The sequence below is a fragment of the Neolamprologus multifasciatus genome, chromosome 8, assembly GCF_963576455.1.
Source record: "Neolamprologus multifasciatus chromosome 8, fNeoMul1.2, whole genome shotgun sequence".
NCBI lineage: Eukaryota > Metazoa > Chordata > Actinopteri > Cichliformes > Cichlidae > Neolamprologus > Neolamprologus multifasciatus.
Window position 1 is genome coordinate 3,895,044 of NC_140446.1, and position 21,388 is coordinate 3,916,431.

The 21,388-nt window shown below is 40.2% G+C and overlaps 1 protein-coding gene across 1 annotated transcript; it reads right to left on the minus strand.

Annotated features, from left to right (window-relative positions):
• Nucleotides 1-574: 574 nt before the first annotated feature.
• map3k14b (mitogen-activated protein kinase kinase kinase 14b) lies at nucleotides 575-17,988 on the minus strand. Its single transcript, XM_085171186.1, has 15 exons — nucleotides 16,369-17,988; nucleotides 14,514-14,790; nucleotides 13,191-13,266; nucleotides 12,053-12,863; nucleotides 11,221-11,355; nucleotides 10,955-11,084; nucleotides 10,743-10,871; nucleotides 9,078-9,182; nucleotides 8,496-8,659; nucleotides 8,256-8,406; nucleotides 5,297-5,863; nucleotides 4,388-4,494; nucleotides 3,954-4,074; nucleotides 3,785-3,885; nucleotides 575-3,481 (listed from the first exon to the last, which is right to left on the minus strand). The coding sequence occupies exons 2-15, from the start codon at nucleotides 14,782-14,784 to the stop codon at nucleotides 3,317-3,319; spliced, it is 3,033 nt and encodes a 1,010-aa protein (XP_085027312.1). The 5' UTR covers nucleotides 14,785-14,790; nucleotides 16,369-17,988; the 3' UTR covers nucleotides 575-3,316.
• Nucleotides 17,989-21,388: the final 3,400 nt, after the last annotated feature.

Consider the following 21,388-nt stretch of genomic DNA (forward strand, 5'->3'; position numbering starts at 1 on the left):
CTGACTCATTTTAATTGTGTTAATTCAAACTGCTGACACAGAAATGCTAGCATTTATCTATTACATGATTAGTCCAAGGCTGCAGGTTATCATGAATAAATTCATTGTCTGCAGGTCTCACAACCACTGTCTTTAATCATTTATGGTTTTTCTTTTAGAATGGTAATTAATCCCACTTGTCAGCAGCAATTATTATTGGCTGTGTTTGCTATTGGAGGAATGTTTAAAGAAAACTCAGAAGCTTCACATTCCTCAAACACCAAGCTGGAAATGTGAGGTCTTATTGTAGACTGTATATAAAAGATGGGTGTAGTCATCGTAATCACCCATTGGCTAGTGAAGCGCTGGTGACTCAAGATGAGTGTTTTGTTTTTACTGTTGCCATCTTGGTATTTTGAAAAAAGTGGACACCACAGGCCAACAATTGCCATCTTATGATTAACAAGTCATGAGCCAAAGAGGAAACTTCATGTTGTTTTTCAGTATGACTTAAAATTAGCTGATTGTGCTCATAAGCACATAGCACAACCAGCTAAGACTTCACTGAGGGCACAGACAAGGAAGGAAAAACTGTGTTTGCATTCAAAGGAGTCGCCCCCTGCTGGTCATTAGAAAGAATGCATATTTAAGGCGCTTCCATGTCAACTAAACTGAAAGGTGCATATATCTTTTTGCACTTTGTGGGCCTTACAGTAGCAATACATTAAAAAAAAAGTCTAATAATAAATTATTGAGCCTCTTTTATTCGTAGTTTAAGGGGTTTGTAACATAACTAAAAATTGGGACTTTGTAGTGACCTTTACATCAGTGAGTCAGTTTGAATTTTCCGCAAAAAGTTTAAAGATGGCTGTGCTTGTTCATGTGAACCTTGTCTGAATACCACTCTTCTGTTCACAGCATTAACAGTGAGATCATCAGCTAACCTTAGGGTAGAAAGTCTGTTAATTAGTAATGTCAACCAACATTTAACACCACGCCACCAGCTAGTTGCTATAGTCATAAAGAGTGTTGCATGTACAGTTACTTTTCATTTAATAACATGAATCTCTCTTCAGTGGGAACCTCTAGTTGAACTATTTCAAATACAAATAATACAAAAGTGTATATTTCATGGCCAGACAGAAACATTTTGATATTTAATATTTATCAAATACAGTTTAGACTGTACAAAAACAATTTGTATAAGATCAATACCTATATTACAATTAATGAATGAACAGGATCAGGCTGTTTTCATACACCTTCCTCCTCACGTGTTTAACAGCATCTCTTTTTATAGGGCTGGGCCTCTTTATCAGTGCTGTAAATGTTTACAGTGTGCAGCAGGTCTAATCCTGGTCTTTCTCAAATGACACCAAGTCAGAAACCACTGGGAAAGGCAATAGCTGGAAATGAGCAGAAGACAGCAACTTTTGTGCCTCTGAGTCATTTTTTATTAGAATATAAAATGTAAGTCACATTCAAGTACCAAGAGATTCCAGCCTTGTTGTATATTGTGGAAAACACACATCATTTTAAGGAGCTTCATGCCATTTAAACTCTAAATGAAACAGATGACATGACAAACTCTTTCTTCCACATCAGAAAGTAAACAAAGATACAGAGAACGGATTTTTTTTTTGTTCCTATGATCCATAAAAGGAAAAAAAGCAGGAGAACGGAAAGAGGGAAACAATCTTAACACACAAAATAAAAAATACAGATGTCACAACCTATTACAGCCCTACCACCATTTCTTATTCAAGCACATTTACAACCTTGGAGTGTAAACTACTTGTATCCTTACTTAAAACACATAGAAACAGTTTAACCTGAAAATCAGCATTTTATTTGTACACTCAAGTAGCACTTTATTAGGAACACCTGCTTGTGATAGTAGTTATTCAGTTAGCCAATCACGTGGCACCAGTGCAGCAGAAACTGAAGCTTCATTTACAGTGCTGTGCTGAATGGTTGACCATAATGGGACCATAATGTTTGCTTTTATTCTCGTTCCTCTGCTTTGCTCTGCTAACACCAGTGAAAACAGAGATGATCCTGTCAGAGCTCAACGTTTAGATGTGAACAACACTTTGCTGAAATGAAGGAAAGAGGTGAGCATGACAAAACTAACAGTTATTAAAACGAGGAAAACAACATATCTCCACATGTTAGCTGTTGCATTTGCATGTTGAGTAAGCTAGGTACAATAAATCCCTCTTACATTTTATTTTGCAGAAATATTACTCCTGTGCTCATCAATATAATGCGTTCACGCTACAGACCTAACACAGGGGCTGAGGTCTGGATTCCTACAATGTGTTGTTGGATTTCTGGTAGGGAGCGGCTCAGGCTGGGTGTAGGTTATGACATTGGTTTAACACAGCGGTATAAGCTAAGTACCGGGGTTCGGTAAGGTAACGGACATGTAACTAGTTATTAGGTACAAATTACAGTTTATTTTTGCAATTGATTCGGTTTGTTTGTGCATCTTTACCAGCTGTGGGACTTTGCACAACCTCAAAGTGGTCGTCATTTCAGGTCTGGATCTGGACCATTGTTTGAAGGATTGGATATTTTGTGTTACAGCTACAAAAATACATAAAAATTCCTCAAAACAAAACAAAAAACGGATCCTGTTCATGCTCAGTTCATGTGTGGCATGGAGGGAATTTTCAGCCTTGGTGGATCTGCAGGAATATGGAGTCTCAGACGGCTGTTAATAATGTGATTCAATGGATTTAAAAACATGTAATCTAATCTAAACACAGGATGGTGAGATTATCACATACAGCCCAGATAGCAGAAATGCAGCGAGGATCTATCGCCATGTAAATGGTAGGTCAAAATCAGCATGACCTGCCCAGGCTGCTGGTGTCAGTGGGATAACATGGGGAATGTTTTCTTGGTCTCTTTCTGCCAGCATATTACCAACAACCACCAGTCCCACTGGAAGGAGTCTTCTTATAATGGTTCCTTCATCTTAAATGTGGTTTTATACATATGAGACTGAATTCAGACGACCTACGTCGTCGTCCTAACCAGCAAGTCTGAATCCAGAAGAACAACTCTGGCAACACAGGAAGTAAACTGAGGTTGTTGGGTAGCAAAGAGAGGGCGTGTGGTGTTCCTAATAAAGTGCTTGGTTGGTATCTTTGTTTTTCCTCTGTTTAAGCTTTTTTGCCCATTTTTCTGTCAAAATGGATTATATATATTGAGCTATGTGTAAATGCACTGAGAAAAGTTTTAAAGTGCTTAAAATCTTTTCCCAATGGAAAAAACAAATTAAATTAGTGCAAAAGACCAAAACAACAACAGAGAACAGAAAATATCCGTCTCATTCTCGAAGTTCGAGCTTGCCGTCTCGGACTCTCCACCTCCAGTGCTGGCATCTGTCAGGAGCAGGAACACAGCGAAGCCACAGACCCGACTCTCTGATCTCTCGTTCAAAGGACACCGTCTTCCTGTCCAGAGTCTCCAAAGTGAAGGCTTTCCCTGAGATCTGAGCGACAGGTGTAATTATTCATATGGATTCTGGCTGATTGGGTGTCAGATGTATTTGCAAAGGGTTAATGCTCAAGTTGTAATGATAATTTAGTATATTTGTTCTTTCATTAGATAGTTACAGATTTAAATCTAAACTTCCCCAATTTTGTTCTCTAACTGTACTTCGGGACATTTCACTTTCTGTTCCGGAAATAAGAAAAGAGAAAAAAAGCAAACCAAAATACACTTTGAGGAAACAAAACAGAAACCTCGGTCTGATGGCTAAAAGGTTTCTGGACATCTTAAAACTCTCTCATACCTGATCACTAATGCCTATGGCAACATGGCCCACTTTGATCCGCCTACGTTCGCGTATCCTCAAACACTTGCCCTCGGGGTCCTCTATCCAGATATCAATACCTGCAAATGTCAGAGCATTAGAAAAATTCTGCCAACAGCCCTCGATCAGCACAGAGGTGCCGTCTTACCCTCAAAGCACTGTGAGGACGGCCGATTGGCTAAAGCTAACCACTCCAAGCACGCGTCAGTCTGACTGTTGCAGGAGGAAAAGATGCCAGAGCTGAGGTCATCAGACGAGTGATCAGAGTCCTAAAAATAAGAAAGAAGATTTTCTTTTGTGGAGGATTTTATTTTGTACATAAACGTAGCGCAACAGTCTCAAAATTCAAGCCGGTGAAGAAGTGCCTTAAGCAAAGCAGGCTGCACTTTTGCTTGTGATTAAAAAGCTGGTGCAGTATGAGCCACACGTCTCTCAGTTTGACTGTCAGACTCTCGTCATGTCTGGTTTCTAAACGCTAAGATGGCGAAGGCGAAAGCACTCGGTTCGAATTCCAAACACAAGACTTTGCAAACCAGTAAGTGACGTCAAGGTTGGCTACATCCCTCGTGCACGGGTACTCACCTTCTCTGAGGCATCTATCTGCGACGTGTCAGAGCAGCTGAAGCAGGATGGTGGTTCATCTCGAGGTTCAGGGGACGGGGTCTTGATTCTGGTACCTTTAGTCACATCTAGTAAAGGACAACATGTTAAAGGTTTCTGTTATTAGCGGACATTGATGAGGCTTTGACAACCTTGTCTGAAACAAGCCAAGTTAGCTCCAGTCCCTTTAAACCGACTTTGTTCGATTAGCTGTGCCCATAAACAAAACATTTGAAGATCATGTGGATGTCAGGATTTCAAGATGGTGCCAGTGTGTGTGGCTCGCCGTCTGGCTCTTCCTCTGTTGTGTTTGCTTGTGTTGTTTTTTATTGCTAGAGTCAACTCTCTTTTAATGTACAATCACCAAAAACTGTTGGACCTCCGACTGAAGCCTTTGGCATTGATTAGAGGGGTTGACTCAATTTGTTTTAACATGTTTCAATTTATTTTAGTTTTTTAGTTTAGTTCATTTTAATTTTTCTTTACTTATGCTATTAGCATGTACAGCACTTTGTGAACTCTGGTTTTATGTTAAAGTGCTTTATAAATAAAGCTGGTATGGTATGGTATGTGTGCCTGAAATGACCATATTAGGGATATCTTGTCTCTGTGACATCATGCAGAACCAAGAAGAAAAATGTTTATTGCAGTCTGAAGCTGGAATTTTTGGATTAGGTTTACATAAACAGACTTCTTTTTTTAAATTAGCTCGCTGTGTTTAATACGAGCGTCCATCATTGTAACTGCAAATAAATGACAGAATAACAGAAAGAGGATAATATGTCCCATTTAAAAGAACAAAGAGCTCTGTAAGCTCATCTGAGCCACATTTATAATAATAATATGATTCGGGGCTTTAGTAATGCTCCACTGAGTTGTTTTATGACTCACCATCTCTGAGGTATTCCAGCTCTGCTTCTGATCCCCATGAATTCTCTTCTATCTGGTGACTTTTTTGCAGTAAAGGGAAAAGGCCTCGGAGAGCACGAAGATACTCCGTGGACTCAGTAGAATCCCACTCTTCCTCCTCCTCTTCATCTCCTTCCTCTTCCCAATCCCCCTCATAGTCCTTGTCAGTTTTCAGCCACTTCTCCTGAATATATTCGTCCTCCGCCATGTATATATCTACCTCTGAATCAGACCCAGTCTTCCAGTCTTTGTCATTAGTGATGTAATCATCCTGCAGTGGTTTTGGCTCAGAGTCCCACTCCCCAGTGAAGCAAAATGTCTCCAACTCAGATTCTTTGTCTGAGTTTCCTTCTGACCAGTCGTTGCTGTCCTCGTCTACTGCCGCAGTTCTCCAGGGGCTCACCCAGTACATAGCAGGTGCTGAGCCAGTATGTGATGGTTTATTCTGAATCTGATGGGACAAAGAGCAGCGAGCGTCTTCATTCTGGTTCTGGACATGATACCGTTTTTCACAGGCGCTTTTCATGGACCAAGAACTCAGACCTCCAACTGTGGAGAAAATAATTTGCAGTGTCACAATATGCTTAAAATACTTGGCATCTATAGACAAAGAGTCCCTTCTTTGGCAAAAAGTGGATTTGGATACAGGTCCTATTTTATTTTCCTCAGGACATATTATATAATCTGTTTTATTTGTTTTACCATCTTTATTTATAAAGCACTTTAACATAAAACCAGAGTTCACAAAGTGCTGTACATGCAAATAGCATAAGCAAAGTAAAAATAAAATAAAAATAAGATCAAATAAGATCAAATAAATAACTAAATAACTCAAATAAAATAAAACATGTTGAGTCAAAAATTGAGTCAACCCCCTTGAACAGTGCCAAAGGCTTCAGCGAATAAATATGTTTTAAGGAGACCATGTTAGACCCCTAATTAAAGATTGTGAATTATTATGTAGTTTTCGTTTGCATTATTCTCCTGAATTAGAAGAAGGTGATAACTATTACATTTGTTAAACTGATTTGCATTACATTAGACTGCTGCTGACTTATTGTGAATGAATGATATTGTTTTATGATGCATTATACTGTGAGTTATAAGAAATACTGTTTGCAGAAAGTCATCGCCTTATTTGTCTGATTAGAAGAGAACAGAGCATACTGCCCCATCTCAGCAGGAGCAGATAAACAGGGAGCCAAGGTCGTAGCTTAGGCGCCGTGTGAGAGAAAGAATGTGAATGTTTAGGCTTTTATGATTAGGTGGGGGCCACTAGAGGCTATAAGAGTTTGATCAATGCTCCACCATTTTGAGATCTGATGCTGTCTGCGCACAGTGTCCATCTCCCACGCGTGCACATTTCTTTCCACTGCTATGCCGATGACTCCCAGATTTATTTCCCACTTAAAAAGATAAATGGCTTCTCAGTAGACCCGCTGCTCCGATGCTTGATGAAATAAGGGCCTGGATGGCTTTGAACCTTTTACATTTTAATGAACAGAAAACAGAAGTGATGGTTTTTGGTGGCGCTTCTGAGGCCACTATTATAGATCTTGGTTCGCTGGCACAGTATGTTAAACCAGTCATCACTAATCTGGGAGTTAAAATAGAGGCAAATCTTAAATTTGAAAGCCAGGTCAGAGCTGTTGTAAGATCTAGCTTTTTTCATTTGAGGGAATTAGCCAAAATAAAGCCTATCTTATCGAAACAGCATTTTGAGACAGTAATCCATGCCTTTGTTACTTCTAGGCTGGATTATTGTAACGCACTTTATTGTGGGGTTAGCGATGCGTCCATTAGGCGCCTGCAGGTTGTGCAAAATGCTGCAGCACGTCTTTTAACTGGAACAAAGAAGTCTGAGCACATTACCCCCATTTTAATTTCACTCCACTGGCTACCTGTACATTTTAGGATTGTTTTTAAAATTCTCTTATTTGCTTTTAAATCTCTTAAAGGCCTGCCCCCCTCCCCCCCCTCTCGGAGCTACTACAACCATATACACCTGCCCGTTCCCTTAGGTCCGCCAATCAGCAGCTCCTTAAGGTACCGAAAACTAAGTATAAAATTAAAGGTGATCGTGCTTTTGCTGCAGCTGCTCCGAAAACTAAGTATAAAATTAAAGGTGATCGTGCTTTTGCTGCAGCTGCTCCAAAGTTGTGGAATGATCTGCTCTTGCACGTTAGACAGGCCTCTTCTCTTTCTGAGTTTAAAAGTCTTCTTAAAACATATTTATTCGCTGAAGCCTTTGGCACTGTTTAAGGGGGTTGACTCAATTTGTTTTAACATGTTTCAATTTATTTTAGTTTTTTAGTTATTTATTTTATTTTATCTTATCTCATTTTAATTTTCTTTACTTATGCTATTAGCATGTACAGCACTTTGTGAACTCTGGTTTTATGTTAAAGTGCTTTATAAATAAAGGTGGTATGGTATGGTACATTAAAATCATCGTTTGACTCAATCCGGCCGGACCAGTGTTGTTATTGTGGTTTTCCTCTTGTATCCATCTCCAATATTTTGAATCCGTAACAAAACTAATGAGAGAATTTTAAAAACAATCCTAAAATGTACAGGTAGCCAGTGGAGTGAAATTAAAATGGGGGTAATGTGCTCAGACTTCTTTGTTCCAGTTAAAAGACGTGCTGCAGCATTTTGCACAACCTGCAGACGCCTGATGCATCACTAACCCCACAATAAAGTGCGTTACAATAATCCAGCCTACATGTAACAAAGGCATGGATTACTGGATTACTGTCTGAAAAAGCTGTTTTGATAAGATGGGCTTTATTTTGGCTAATTTGATTTGTTTGGTGATTACATGCAGCTTTTCTCTAAAGGCTTTGAATGCTTGAATCGTGATTTAAACTCATTAAACTGCTCTCACAACTCTAATGTAATATAAACTGCACACACTTAAATGATCATAAGGCGCATCGACCTGCTCTGAGGGCCTTGGTGGTTTTCTTCCTGAGCTCAGTCGCTGACGCTCTTCTTTCGGGGTCCTTCTGGAGTCCGGCCCTGAACACTTTAGCTGTGAAGTTGTTACACTTGGATGGCACCTCCCACAGAGGCGGAGGCTCATTGACAATCTAAAACAGATGAATACGCAAGTGTGGTTTTGTCCCATTCAGCCTGTAACTGTCTGATTTTCCACAAACAGCAAATAAGAGATTTTTACCTGGAGACACAGCGGATGGGAATAGTAACGTATCCACGGCTGGCATCCATTGAGCATGTGCAGTAGCATACAACAGCTGCTCCACACATCCGCCTTGGCGCAGAGTTGATCCCCTCGTGCCACCTCAGGGGCCATGTGGGTCTCTGTGCCGGGGAATGCAGCTCCTACATTCACAAACGTTAAATGAATTGAAAGTCTTAAAACTCAAAAAGCCACTCGCAACGACGTAGAGGTCAAAATATGTCCAGCGTTGTGGTTAATAATCAAATACTGGGAAGACTGTTGCAAATCTTTGAATGCTAACACGGTAGGCTAAGAGTATTGCATGCTATCTTTGAAAGATATGAATGTTTAAAGGTTGAAAGATGATGGTGAAAGGCAGATTTATTCATTGCAAACTCCTTATTGTGTATTTATGGGAGCCTAAGCAGTAGATCATTTCACAAGTAGATTTTAAAAAGACTGACAGTTTGCTGTGATACATATGTATGTGTTTTAATCTAATTTGGTGTTTGAACCAAAATGTTAGTCATCTGTAAACTGCAACATAGTTTATTTCAGACTTTTGAGGATCAAACTTACCCCTGAAATTCTTGGTGCTCCACCCACTGTCATCTAAAGTCTCTGAGAGACCAAAGTCACAGAGGAATGTGTCTCTGCAGTCTGCAGACAGCAGCACATTGTCAACTGGAATAAGATCAACACGCAGGATTCAGTGGGACAGCTTGTTTTCATTGGGTGCTCATTATGAAACAGCTGACTGAGAAGCAGGAGGCTGTCAGAGGCTGTAAGAGTGATGGGTGCATGGGGGGCTAAAGCATGAACGGCCATCTCGAGGTAGGATGAGGTACCATCTACAAAAAAAGCACAGGAACTTTGTGCTATCTGATATGACGAGAGTGGGTAATTTGACGGATGTATGATGAGCGAAGCTTTCAGACATGAGCTCAGAGCACAATAGAGGGGCCTAATGTGAGCAAACCCCTCCTGCTCAATCGTATGAGCAGGGATTACCGAGGGTTTAGGGGCGAGGTGTCCCTTTAGGATCAGGTACCATCACAGGAGATGTTAGCTGACGGCACAACCACCAGCTTGAGGCTTCGCTGAGCTCTTTTCTCTGTATGTTCTACTGATTATATAAAATCTCTGCAAAGGTACTTTGGTGGCACCCAAAAAACTCGGGGTAGAGTCCAGCACGTCTTATCTCAGTAGAAAGATACTCCAAAACAAGTAAAAGTCTCCATTGCAAGTTAAAGTCAAAATGAGCCTAAATAATGTGTATAATGAACTAAAGATAAAAGTACTACCTAGGGATGCAACGATACCAATTTTTTCAAACCGATACGATGCCGATACTTGGATCTGAGTACTTGCCGATACAGAGTACAAAAAACGATACTTCTACCACACACACACACACAAATACAATGAATTGGAAGACAGGTTTTATTATATTCCCTGCCGATAAAAAATAAAATCTTAATAAAAATGACCACAAAAAAATTTCAAGTGAAAAATAAGCACTTCTGTTAAATTATTGCAGAGTCTCCACATTGTAATTTTACAAAATATCACTGAACTATTGGCACTGTCTCGAGCTTTCAGAATAATAAATAAACACTTCTGTTTGGAATAAAATAAATACAAATTAGGTTTGCGAATAAAATAAATTTTTAAATTATTGCAGAGTGTCCATATTGTAAACAAACAAACAAAATAATTATTATTAAATAAATAATAAATAAAATAATAATTAGCTCCCTAGTGGCCAATCTAAAAAACTACAACAGAAAGTTGGTATCGGTTCATGGTATCGGTTAACTTTTACGAGTATGAGTACACACACATTTTACAGTATCGGTATCGGTGCATCCCTAGTACTACCTATATACTCGTGTCCTTTATTTTTTAGCAACTTCTATAAATTAAGAAAAAAAATTTGCTATAAAATGCACTGCCTAAAAATAAAGCATGACATCATTATTGTTTTTATCTACTCAGTGAATGATGCAAAGACGCTTATAGCTCCTGCTTCTCAGTGTTTTCTTTTAATGATTATTTTTAAGAGTATTTGCTGATATTTTTTTACTTCCTTGAGTAAAATGCCTGAATACATCCGCATACACCTGCACATTTGATTTATCGCATATATAAAATGATTAGGACCACACTGGTCACTCTAAAATGTCCAGAAGGTTTGAATTCTCTTAATTTCTACATATTATAAAAATAAAAAAGAACACATACCTTTGACATCCAAATGAACCACCCTTCTCTGGTGTAGGTGTTCTAGCGCCCCCAGTGTTTGATGAAGGTAATGCAGGGCCAGATCTTCAGGTAGGCAGTTCATCTCCTTTAGAAGCTGGGCTAAACAAGCTGATGGGGTTTGGGAGAGTATGATTACTCTCTCAGACTGCTCAGATGGTTTTTATGCAGTTTGTAGCGTGTAGTTAGGTTACCTGGCTTCAGGTCCATGAGGAGAACGACGTTAAGCCCCTCCCTCACAGCTCCAAAGAGCTCCACGACTCGAGGAGAGTTCAGAGCACTCCATGTGCTCACCTCCTCGCTGCTGAAATGACTCAGTGGAATCTGAGAAGAACGGTCAACAATGAGCTAAATAACAGAAATCAGTTTAAATAAAATCAGCATGTCAGCTCTCGGGAGTTTAAACCTCCCGGGTGGAGCACATCTGGATTGTAATGACTGACTCAGCGACTTGGCTTACCCTCTTGGCAGCACATTTGAAGCCGGTGCTTCTGTCACGAACGCAGAACACGTCACCATATGATCCATTCTGGATGTGATGAAGGACAAAGTATTCCTCTCCCTCTCTGTACTGACAACTGCTGGGCTGGAGATGCTTGATGAAACAAAGAGAGAAAAAAGAAAACGAGTTAAATCCCCCATAAAAAAAAACCTTTTACAGCCAGTCTTCCTCATTTAAGCGCTGAAATCCTAGATGAGCCTTCGCTTCAGGCCACTTCACCCACCTCACCACCAGTATTCAAATCTAGACCAAGTTACTGCTAACAGTTCTTCATCCTGGCGTTGTTCCCGCTGGTGCAGAGGCCGCTCTTCAGCAAAGGTTTCTCCATTTGGAGAACTGCTAACAGTAAGTTGCCTTATTTATTTTTATTTTTTGATTGATTTATTGATTTCTTATGGTTCATAACCGTTTTTGTATTTTAAATGTGTCTTTAGCTTCTAAACATTCACATCTTGTACACGAAGTAAAAGTTTCCACCTTTATGTGGTGAAAAGTCTGCATTCAGAGTTTTAGATGTCACAGATTTTTACACTTCATTTATTTTTTACTAAATTATGAATTAAAAACATTGTTATTCATTATTGTTGGTTAAAGTGAAATTTTTACTTAAATTCGAGTCCTTGAGAAACGCTACGAGGTAACGTGATGTGCATCTCCTTAGAAGCTGAACCAAATGCTGCACTGATGCAGCGACTGTGATTGGCCCGTTCACTACCTGAATACTACTGCTTCTGCTGTCTACTGTCCATAAACAAAAACAGTGTGGATGGACTGGATGTGAATGTCTTACGTCATGAAATATGAGTCCTTCATTTGCAGGTTTCGATGTTTTCCAGCTGTTTAGGATCCGTTTGATGAAATCTCTGCAGAAAGCTGAAACAAGCAGCTTTGGTATGTGCGCCACTTTGCCCCTCAGCTCATCTAAAACTGCGTCACTCATGTCATCAAACCCAAAGGAACACTGGGATGTATTCTCAGTGCTGAGGCTGTGGGAATACTCTGAATTTCCCAGTGGGTTTTGCACACTTCCTCTAGAGTCAGAATTCCATCCTGCATTGGAGGAAGGGGTAAATCCAGACACATACATGAGGTCAAAGGTCGACATGATGCCTTGTGTGCCGACATCGACGTCATAAGACGAGTCTGAGTCACTTTCGTGAGTGCGAACAGAGTCGGTATCCGAGCCCGAGCCTCCTCTGTGGTCGGTGCTGGATGTGTCTTCTGTATCTACAGATCTGCGTTGGTCCTCTGACGGCGACGCCTCCTCTGATCTCCTCACGCAGTCACAAACGTCTGCGCAGCTGCAGCTGTCACACATGCACGAGTCTCTGCAGGGGTCTGAGGCCGAGTCAGTAAACTGAGGAGGAGGAGGTATGATTTCAGCTGATGAAGTCGTCTCTCTGTCTGCTGATTTCAGCCAATCAATCTCCTGCACCCACAGACCCTGGATGATAGGAGGCTCCTCCCCTTCCTCCAGGCTCTGTGTGGTTCTGGTTTTCCGGCGCTGTTTTCTCTGGAGGTGGTAGCGCGGGAATTTGGTGGCTGTTTCAAAGTTCTCATCATCTGAGTCGCTCACAAAGGCGGCTTCCTTACCGAGAGTCCTGCAAATGAGAAGAAGTATGAAAATTTGGTTTCTCACACAGAACGCTTAATGCTTTCTTTAAAATCCAACTGATCACGATGTTGTTTGGAGCACATGAGTTATTTAAAGTGCAGGAAGAGGTCGTTGTCTCATGCACACAGAAAAAGCACAGCTAAAACCTTGTTACCATCTATGAATACAAATATGTAGCTGGTCATGAGCACATAAAGAACCCTGAACCTTCACGTACAAGCTAAATGGAAGCCATATAATACCTGTATCCTATATTTTTGGCCATGGAGGGCATTTAAGCCTGTGCACAGGTAATGTGTGTTGTGTTCTTTACCTGTGCTTTTGGAGGAGGCGAGACTGAGAGTAGGGGCACTGAGTGTTGGTCGGGCTGAACTCCTGGAAGTCTTCTCCTGGGACAGAGAAACAGTAGGAGTTCGAGTTAGAGAAGTCTCGTTGTGGATTAAAGTTCTGGTCCATGTGCTACAACTGCATGCTTCCATTCAGAGGTGTAACAGTAAAAATGTTGTCTTCACTTTTTCTGCATTCCTCTCTGGAAGCTTTTAGCTGCTATTATGTTATTTTGCACAACAGGAGCTAATGCACCATTTCTTTAATACACCTACTTGGTAGTGAACATTAGTGATCTTCGGTTGCATAAGCAGCTGTTCTGCAAACCTGAAAAGTGCTGATGTACAACTCAAAACAATTATAGATCATTGAAAACCTTTAAGCCTGTTTTAGTCGTTACTCTCTAAAAGCAAGATCAAAGCCCTTTGATTAAAAGAAGTTCAGTTCAGTTCATTTTTATTTCAAACATTTCAAACACGTGCCTTCACAATCATTACAAAATATCATTCCATTATTTGTTTGAAAAGGAGTAGGCAGAAGTATTCACTTATTTGTCCCTACCCCCTCAAGTTTTACTTCATTTAATTTTTTTTTTGTCTTAAATTAAACAAACAACATATGAAACAAAACTAAAGCAAAACAAAACATACATAAATCAAAATCAAGAAATTAGCAAGCCCCACCACAGTATAGTTTCTTTAACATGAAAAATACAGAATGTGTATATTTGCAGATACACAAGTTATGGAAAAACAAACAAACCAAAAAAGAACCACAACACCATTACCAGCAACATTACCGTCCTGGGTTAACCCCGTTTTCTTCATTCTTATACTTATTTAAAATTAGGTTTTTATATTTTACTTTAAACTGGTTTATGTTTTTACTTTCTTTTATTTCTTCTGTTAGACTGTTCCATAATTTAACTCCTGCAATTGAGATAGACATAGTTCTTAAAGTTGTTCTAGCACTTTGTATTTTTAAATTCCATTTCCCTCTTAAGTTATACCCACCTTCTCTTTCTATGAACAATTTACAGATTTCTTTTGGAAGCAATTTATTTCTTACTTTATACATTATTTGCGCTGTTTTAAGTACTCATCTTGTGCTGACATGAAGTTTTTTGGCCCCTCAGGGCTTGCATTAAGTCTTGTGCAGCCCCATGATAGACTGGAAACTTGTGCTGGATCTACATGTGCTTTCATTGTGTGTTTTTTAAACCAAAATAATAAAAGGATGCAAGTAGCTAAGACAAAAAGGAAAACGATGTAAAACAGTCCTGTTAAGATCTGATCTCAGTCTTACTTACGCTCAGCCTGCGCGACTATAGAAACACACGGATTCTCCTCGGAAACTTCACGCCCCCGTGTGACAACATGCTTGGCTGTGCCGCGCTGCATCACTCGACTCAGGTGGGGGCCGATGGCTTGGACCAGCGAGTCTTTCTCCTCCTCGCATCCCTGATCGTCGTCCACTTTGGTGAGAAACGAGATCTCGGATCCGTCGGCCACGATGACGAAGGGTGTGCTGGAGTTAAACAACCGAGGTATGGCCATGTCTCTGTCGCTGTCGGTCGGCATCTAGAACTGGAGGAGAGAAGGAGATGGAAAAATATGTTTAAAAGAAGAGAAACCAAACCAGTAAGTTTCATACGGAGTATTTTGAAGTCAGATCTTACTAAAAACCCTGGTGTGGATAACTTGGCCACACAGAATGGACCCTGTTCTTTTAGTACTTTAAAGGTGTGGGTTTGCACTATGTAGAATAATGTTAAGAGACCGTGTGCGTGGATAAAGGATGGATACATTTGTTTTTTCTTGGCGATAAAATGTCTGAGAATAACCAAAGTTAGCAGGTTTCATCCTGAATATTTAAATATAATTTGGTCTCCAACCCTTGTAGTGAATGGGGAGATATTTTTCTTGCTTGGCTGCTAATAAGTTAGAGTACTTTAAAAAGACTTCTAACAAGGTTAGAAGCATTTTATGATCAGTAGGCCTGTCTAAGAAAACTAATATGTGAGCTTTTTGAGCAGCAGCAGATGCAAATACTTATCCCTAAATCTGCTTTAATTTTATACAAGAACAAAATAATAGACTGAGTTTGCTTTTTCGTTATAACCGACTGTTTAGGGACAACACCTGCACAGGTAAGGAGTTTAACCACTTGGGGTCACTATAGATCAGATTTTTTAGGTGCTGCTCAGCTCATTTCTTTCCCTAGTGTGCAGATGGATCCATTCGGTTTTTTGTAAAACAAATGAATCATCATCTAAAGCCAGGAGTTCATAAAATGATCAGGAATACTGTATGGAAATGTGTGATGTTGGATATTTTTTCTGTTTTTATTTCAACAGTTGGAACCACTGAGAAATATGTATGAAGAAATATGTGTATATGTTTTATTTTTTCATTAATTATTTAATCCTACATTTTTATGTTAAGCAGGAAAACTATTTCATTCTTATATCCTTAATTATACAACCCTAGTTTTGTCATATTTACACAAGATATGGCAGATATGATATGACAAATACCGGGTTGTAATATCAGGCAGTAATTGAGCCTAAAATAATCATTTATGCTTTACTTTTAGGTTCCTGCAACACAAGAACCCTGATTAATTCAGCCGTAGTAGAAACCACTGATTTGTAGCTGACAAGCACTTTAATGTGGTGGCATTTGCCGTGGCGGGGTGTGAATGAAGGGACACCGGTTGTAAGCCTGGAAAGGTGAATATAAATAGCGCACAGAGGGGCGGTTGCGTGCCTTCCACTGAGGCTGTCCAGCTGTCAAAGTCTCTCTTGCTCAGGGCTCGCCATGTTGACAGCGAATACAGGGGGACCAAAACAGACACTCTTCCCACTCACAGAGGCCGCACTTGTCCTGGAAGTGCTCGCACAGAGCCTGCGTGAATGGATACCTGAAGAGCTTTACTTTGATAATATGGAATTAACCAGGCTTTATCTACAGATGAGCTTCATCTAAGAGCCAATCAGACTTTCAGGACATGCAAATCGACATGTTAGACTCTGGAAATGCTGCAAGTTTCACTAAACTTTCCATCAGCCTCGAACGTCCTTCTTACTCTGTGACCTGACAGTGAGGACACCTCCAGCTCAGCAAAGTCTGACTCAAACATCCAGTCACAGCAGAGCACATTACCTTAGGAGCTCAGTCAGCTGGTCTCGGGTTCAGCTGAAATCCTGCAGAAGAGATCGAGCTTTCCTCTCGTGACTCCTTCTGTCTTCTGCCGTCTGTCCGTTCTGTGTTATTATGTGTTTGTTAGTTTCCAAGTGTAACTTACCGGCTTTCTGCCCCCACAGGCCCTGCTGATTGGCTGACCATGTGTGTGAGTTACGAGCTCTTGCACCTCTGTCACCCGGGCCCACCCACTCGCCCACACCAGCCTCAAACACACTTCATGGATTCCGTAAGTGTCCTCGATGACACTTGGGTCTTTAAACCCACTCCAAGTGTCACAGTTTAAAGCCAAATCCCCACTGCTCAGCTCTAAGCCTCAGTATGACGGCTCTTATTTTCAATAAAGAAGATGTAGAGCAAGAGAAGCATTGTTTTCCAGCAATAGAAACATGTCCCCTGTGCTTAAGAAGTTGTGAGGGCTCAAAAATGCTGGAAAAAAATCAAAATAAAACGCCAAATTTCAGCCCACCCATATGTGGGGCCTATAACTGGTTTCATTGAGGGGTGGATCGGGTGATTTCAGGCGACCTCATTGATATGCTGCTGTGGGTTTCCCATGATGCACTGAGACCTGAGACCACATAGAAACCTGCCCCTCCCCTCACCTGATTCTGCTGAAAGTTTCTTCCTGTTAAATGGGAGTTCTTCCTCTCCACCATTACCAAGTCGTGCTCGCAGGGGATCGTCTGTTTGTTGGACATTTCACTCATATATCTCAGGGTTGTTACCTTGCAATATAAAGTACCCCGAGGTGTCTGTTGTGGTGAATTGGAGCTGTACAAATACAATAAACTTAAAATCTTTTGTGTATTGTGGTGAAGAAAACCATGCAAATTAATCAGCAGTTTCATAATAAAGGTACTGATGATGATTTAATAATTAAATAGAGATGTTGTGTAAATAATGCACATATTAAGATGCTGTGAAGAATTGTGTAATTATTGTTTTGTACAGTTATGCATACGAACTCTCCTCCCACCTGTATACACAACCTTGGAGTTAATTTGCTGAAAAGGTGAAAAAGAAATCATACTTTGTATAAACGTAAGGATCAAATTGAGGCTCATCTTGTTATTTGGTGACAGACAAAATCAAATTGTTGATAAATTGAACCCTATTGTTGATGTGATGTCCTTACATATACACACACACACTGATATCTGTTTGTGTATAGAGTTAAAGAATGATTGCATAACATATTTGAAGTGACACTTGTAAAAAAAGCTCAGTTTCTTCTGTCCCTTGACAACTGGACGGTGCATTCCTGTGTGAATTAGTAAAATACCATAGGAGGGAGTGCGCTATGTGTGTGATTTGGGTGGAGGGTCGCTCTCCCTGGCAACACGTGAATGGAATCAGAGGTCGACCAATTGTGAGGCTGTGCAGAAAGTTTCCTCGCACGTCAGTGGGTTACTGTCACTCCAGTCCTCGCTGCTGTTGGTGGGTCGAATCAGCTATACATAGAAGTGAAAAGCCTCATTGAGGCTGTTTCAGCGTCTTCATTTCTCATTCACTGATGGAAATAATAAATCAGTGCCAATGAGGGCGAACCATAAAACCTGTTTTTATGTAATCAGGATCTATTAAAAATAATTTTTTACCACTTTCGGGGGCAAAACTGGAGAAGACTGAGAGCTCTGTGAGGCTCTTAGGCCAGGTTAACTTAGCATAAGTCGACATATATAGCTGTAACAGTTATTTGTTTTTTAAAAAAAACAACTACTAGACCTTATTTCTCTTTTTAAATCCAGAGGCAACCACACTTTTGAGGTTGTATCACCTTCCATTTTTATATTAAAGTACCTTAATTCATGTGCAATCGCTTGAACTATTTACAAGATTTATTAATGAGAGGAGTCAACTTAAACAAGAGCACGGTCATAAACAGAAACTCTGCACAGGTGCCGTGGGAAACCTGAGTTAAGTGGTACTTGTGGAGAGTTTGTATTTACTGGTAAATGCAGGCCGGTAGTTATACTTTAACCTGATTAATTTTAAGTTTTCTTCTTTTTTGGGTAAAAAACAATCCTTGAAATGGTAATAAAAGAGTATTCTCACCAAAGTTGAATTTAACAAGTTTTATTTTGATGGAAATTAAATGTTCAGATTTTTACTAAATTTTATTTGATTACATTAAAGTATTTTATTACATTTAACTAATCAAATTAGGCCAATTTTGATGGAGCTCCTGACCCAGCCCAAGCTCTCTATGAAAACGAGGAAAAACTCCCCGGGGGGCCAGATTGATGGGAAGAAACCTCGGGAAAGCCCATTCAAAGAGAGATCACCTTTCCTGGGATGGCTGGGGGGGGGTTACAGGAACTCCAGGATAGCAAAAAAAAATAGGCCAAAAAAACTAAAAACAATCTTTTCCTGTAAAAAAGTCAATAAAAAGAAAGTTAGGTAATGTATCACACTTATATGATAAGATATGAAGTGTGTGTCTGTGTGTGAGAGAGACTAGTTTATCTGAGCCAGGAGTGAAGCCGGAGGTCCCCCAGCGTAAACTAAACATCCTCCATTTTCTGTTATGTAATCATGCAGGTCCACAGCGGGGACAGGTCTCTCCAGCACCAGGATCAGCTCTGTGCCGAGGTCAAACCAGTCCAGCAGAGACACGGGTGCTGACTGGTCCATCGACTTCAGCTGCAAGCTTCAGCATAATGGCCACTTCCACCGAGACCCGCTTCCCGTTTTCACCCTGATATATTCCAACAAAGTGGATGATGAGGAAGAGACGTTCCACAGGTGAACGCTGCACTCAGTCCAGGAATGTAAAAACAGTTCAAGTGTTGCACACTTACCGTCACTTTGATGGGGATTCTGTCCTTTGGGATGTGTTTGATGGCTACCTAAAAGACACAGAGCATTGGTGAGCATTTCCTCCGTATGACATCACTAAAGGTGTGAAACAGCACACGTCTCAGCTTACGATATTATTCGTTATCTGCGTTACTGCCTGTCTTACTCCCACCATCTGAACACTTACTGGGCAATGATCTGTTATCCAGTAGCCAGCAAACACTGCTCCACAGCCGCCTCCTCCAAGATGGTGCTCCTGCACGTATCTGGCCTGGAATTCACCTGAAAAGACAAACACACATGTTGTTTTACTACAGCTGCGACACAAATGACTCTCTGCTGTAGCCTAAATGTTCATTTTGCTCTTCACCTGAGTATAAAAGCCAAGCTGCCTGCTACTTACGTCTCTGGTCAGCTGCTGAATTTTGGGCGCTGTGTTTGGTTTTGTCCCTTTTCTTTCTCTTGGGTGGCTCTTTGCTGTCTCCTGCAGACTTCCTCCTGCCATCTTTCATGCACCCATTTGTGCTTTGACTGCAGATGTGGAAAACACCAAAAGCACATCAGCTCATTAGATCATAGACACAAATATCTCCTTCATCTCCTTAATCTACCCATCACTCAACTAATTAGTCTACCGTTACCAGCGTCAAAGGAGGAAGACGCTTGCTCCTTGTCACCGCTCATAGGCTCAGCAAGTTTAGGCTTCTTTGCTGGACTGGTTGTGCCAGCTGCATCTTGCTGGACCTTACGCTTCACTCCTTTGACCTCATGAGTGTCTGAGCTGGTGGAAGGAGCAGCCTGCTCAGTGACCCTCCTCCTTTTTACGGGGGTCTTCCTTTCAGGACTGGCCTTTATTTTAGCCATCCTGTTCTTAGAGTCTGTCAACAACAACAACACAGTAGTGAAAAAGAGTGCTCGACATCAGGACTGGAAGGGTTTTGATGGCATTTTAATGAGGATTGGTTAAATTCTAATAACAAGTTTATCCTTTTGATAACAAACAGAGCAACACCAGTCCATACTAGGTCTACTAAGTCTTAGATCTTCATGACACTTGTTGGTCTGTTTTTACTGCTGAGTCCAAGAATAAACTTGTCCCATTATTTTACCAAAGACAAAGTGCCCCAGTAACCTTTCTTTGATCAGACATGTTGTATTTCTGCTATTTTCACTCAAACACAGGATTCAAATGATTCATTTTTACACAGAGTGTCAACATTTTTAGAAATGTAGATTCTGTTATTTGGGGGATTTTACACAGATTTGATGTATTTGTTTACTTACTTTGATCTCCTGGATCTTTATCTGCTGGACTTGTATTTTTTCTCGTTTCCTTGTTCATCTTAATTGAAAAATGTTTTAAACAGGAAAATGTAGTGAATATTTCTTCAAATGTGTGTGCTTGTCTTTTCTAAGCTGTTTAAGCGAGTTCTGTAAGTGAGCTTTCAAAATAAACTCATCACTGACTGCCAATAAACGTGTTCCCATGTAGTTTAAAGAGAAACGCTGTGGCACACGAAGCCATAATATTTCATATAATTGAATAAGTCGTCAATATATCCAGCTATAACAGTTCTCATTTATTCTTTATATAGTGAAACTACTAGACCTTATTTCTCTTTTTAAATCCAGAGGCAACCACACTTTTGAGGTTGTATCACCTTCCATTTTTATATTAAAGTACCTTAATTCATGTGCAATCGCTTGAACTATTTACAAGATTTATTAATGAAAGGAGTCAACTTAAACAAGAGCAGCCTGCTCAGTGACCCTCCTCCTTTTTACGGGGGTCTTCCTTTCAGGACTGGCCTTTCTTTTAGCTATCCTGTTCTTAGAGTCTGTCAACAACAACAACAACAACACAGTAGTGAAAAAGAGTGCTCGACATCAGGACTGGAAGGATTTTGATGGCATTTTAATAGGTTTATCCTTTTGATAAAAACAGAGCAACACCAGTCCATACTCTAAGTCTGAGATCTTCATGACACTTGTTGGTCTGTTTTTACTGCTGAGTCCAAGAATAAACTTGTCCCATTATTTTACCAAAGACAAAGTGCCCCAGTAACCTTTCTTTGATTAGACTAAGCCATAATATTTCATATAATTGAATAAGTCGTCGATATATCCAGCTATAACAGTTCTTTTTAAATTTTGCATTTATTCTTTATGTAGTGAAACT

What these genes read in the sequence shown, in the direction of transcription:
- map3k14b (XM_085171186.1), bottom strand. Translation starts at nt 14,784, where the DNA reads ATGCCGACCGACAGCGACAGAGACATGGCCATACCTCGGTTGTTTAAC. An exon ending in TCAAATGTGCTGCCAAGAGG is followed by an intron (nt 11,085 to 11,220) that starts GTAAGCCAAGTC and finishes CGTTCTTCTCAG; the next exon opens with ATTCCACTGAGTCATTTCAG. An exon ending in GGTTCATTTGGATGTCAAAG is followed by an intron (nt 9,183 to 10,742) that starts GTATGTGTTCTT and finishes ATCTTATTCCAG; the next exon opens with TTGACAATGTGCTGCTGTCT.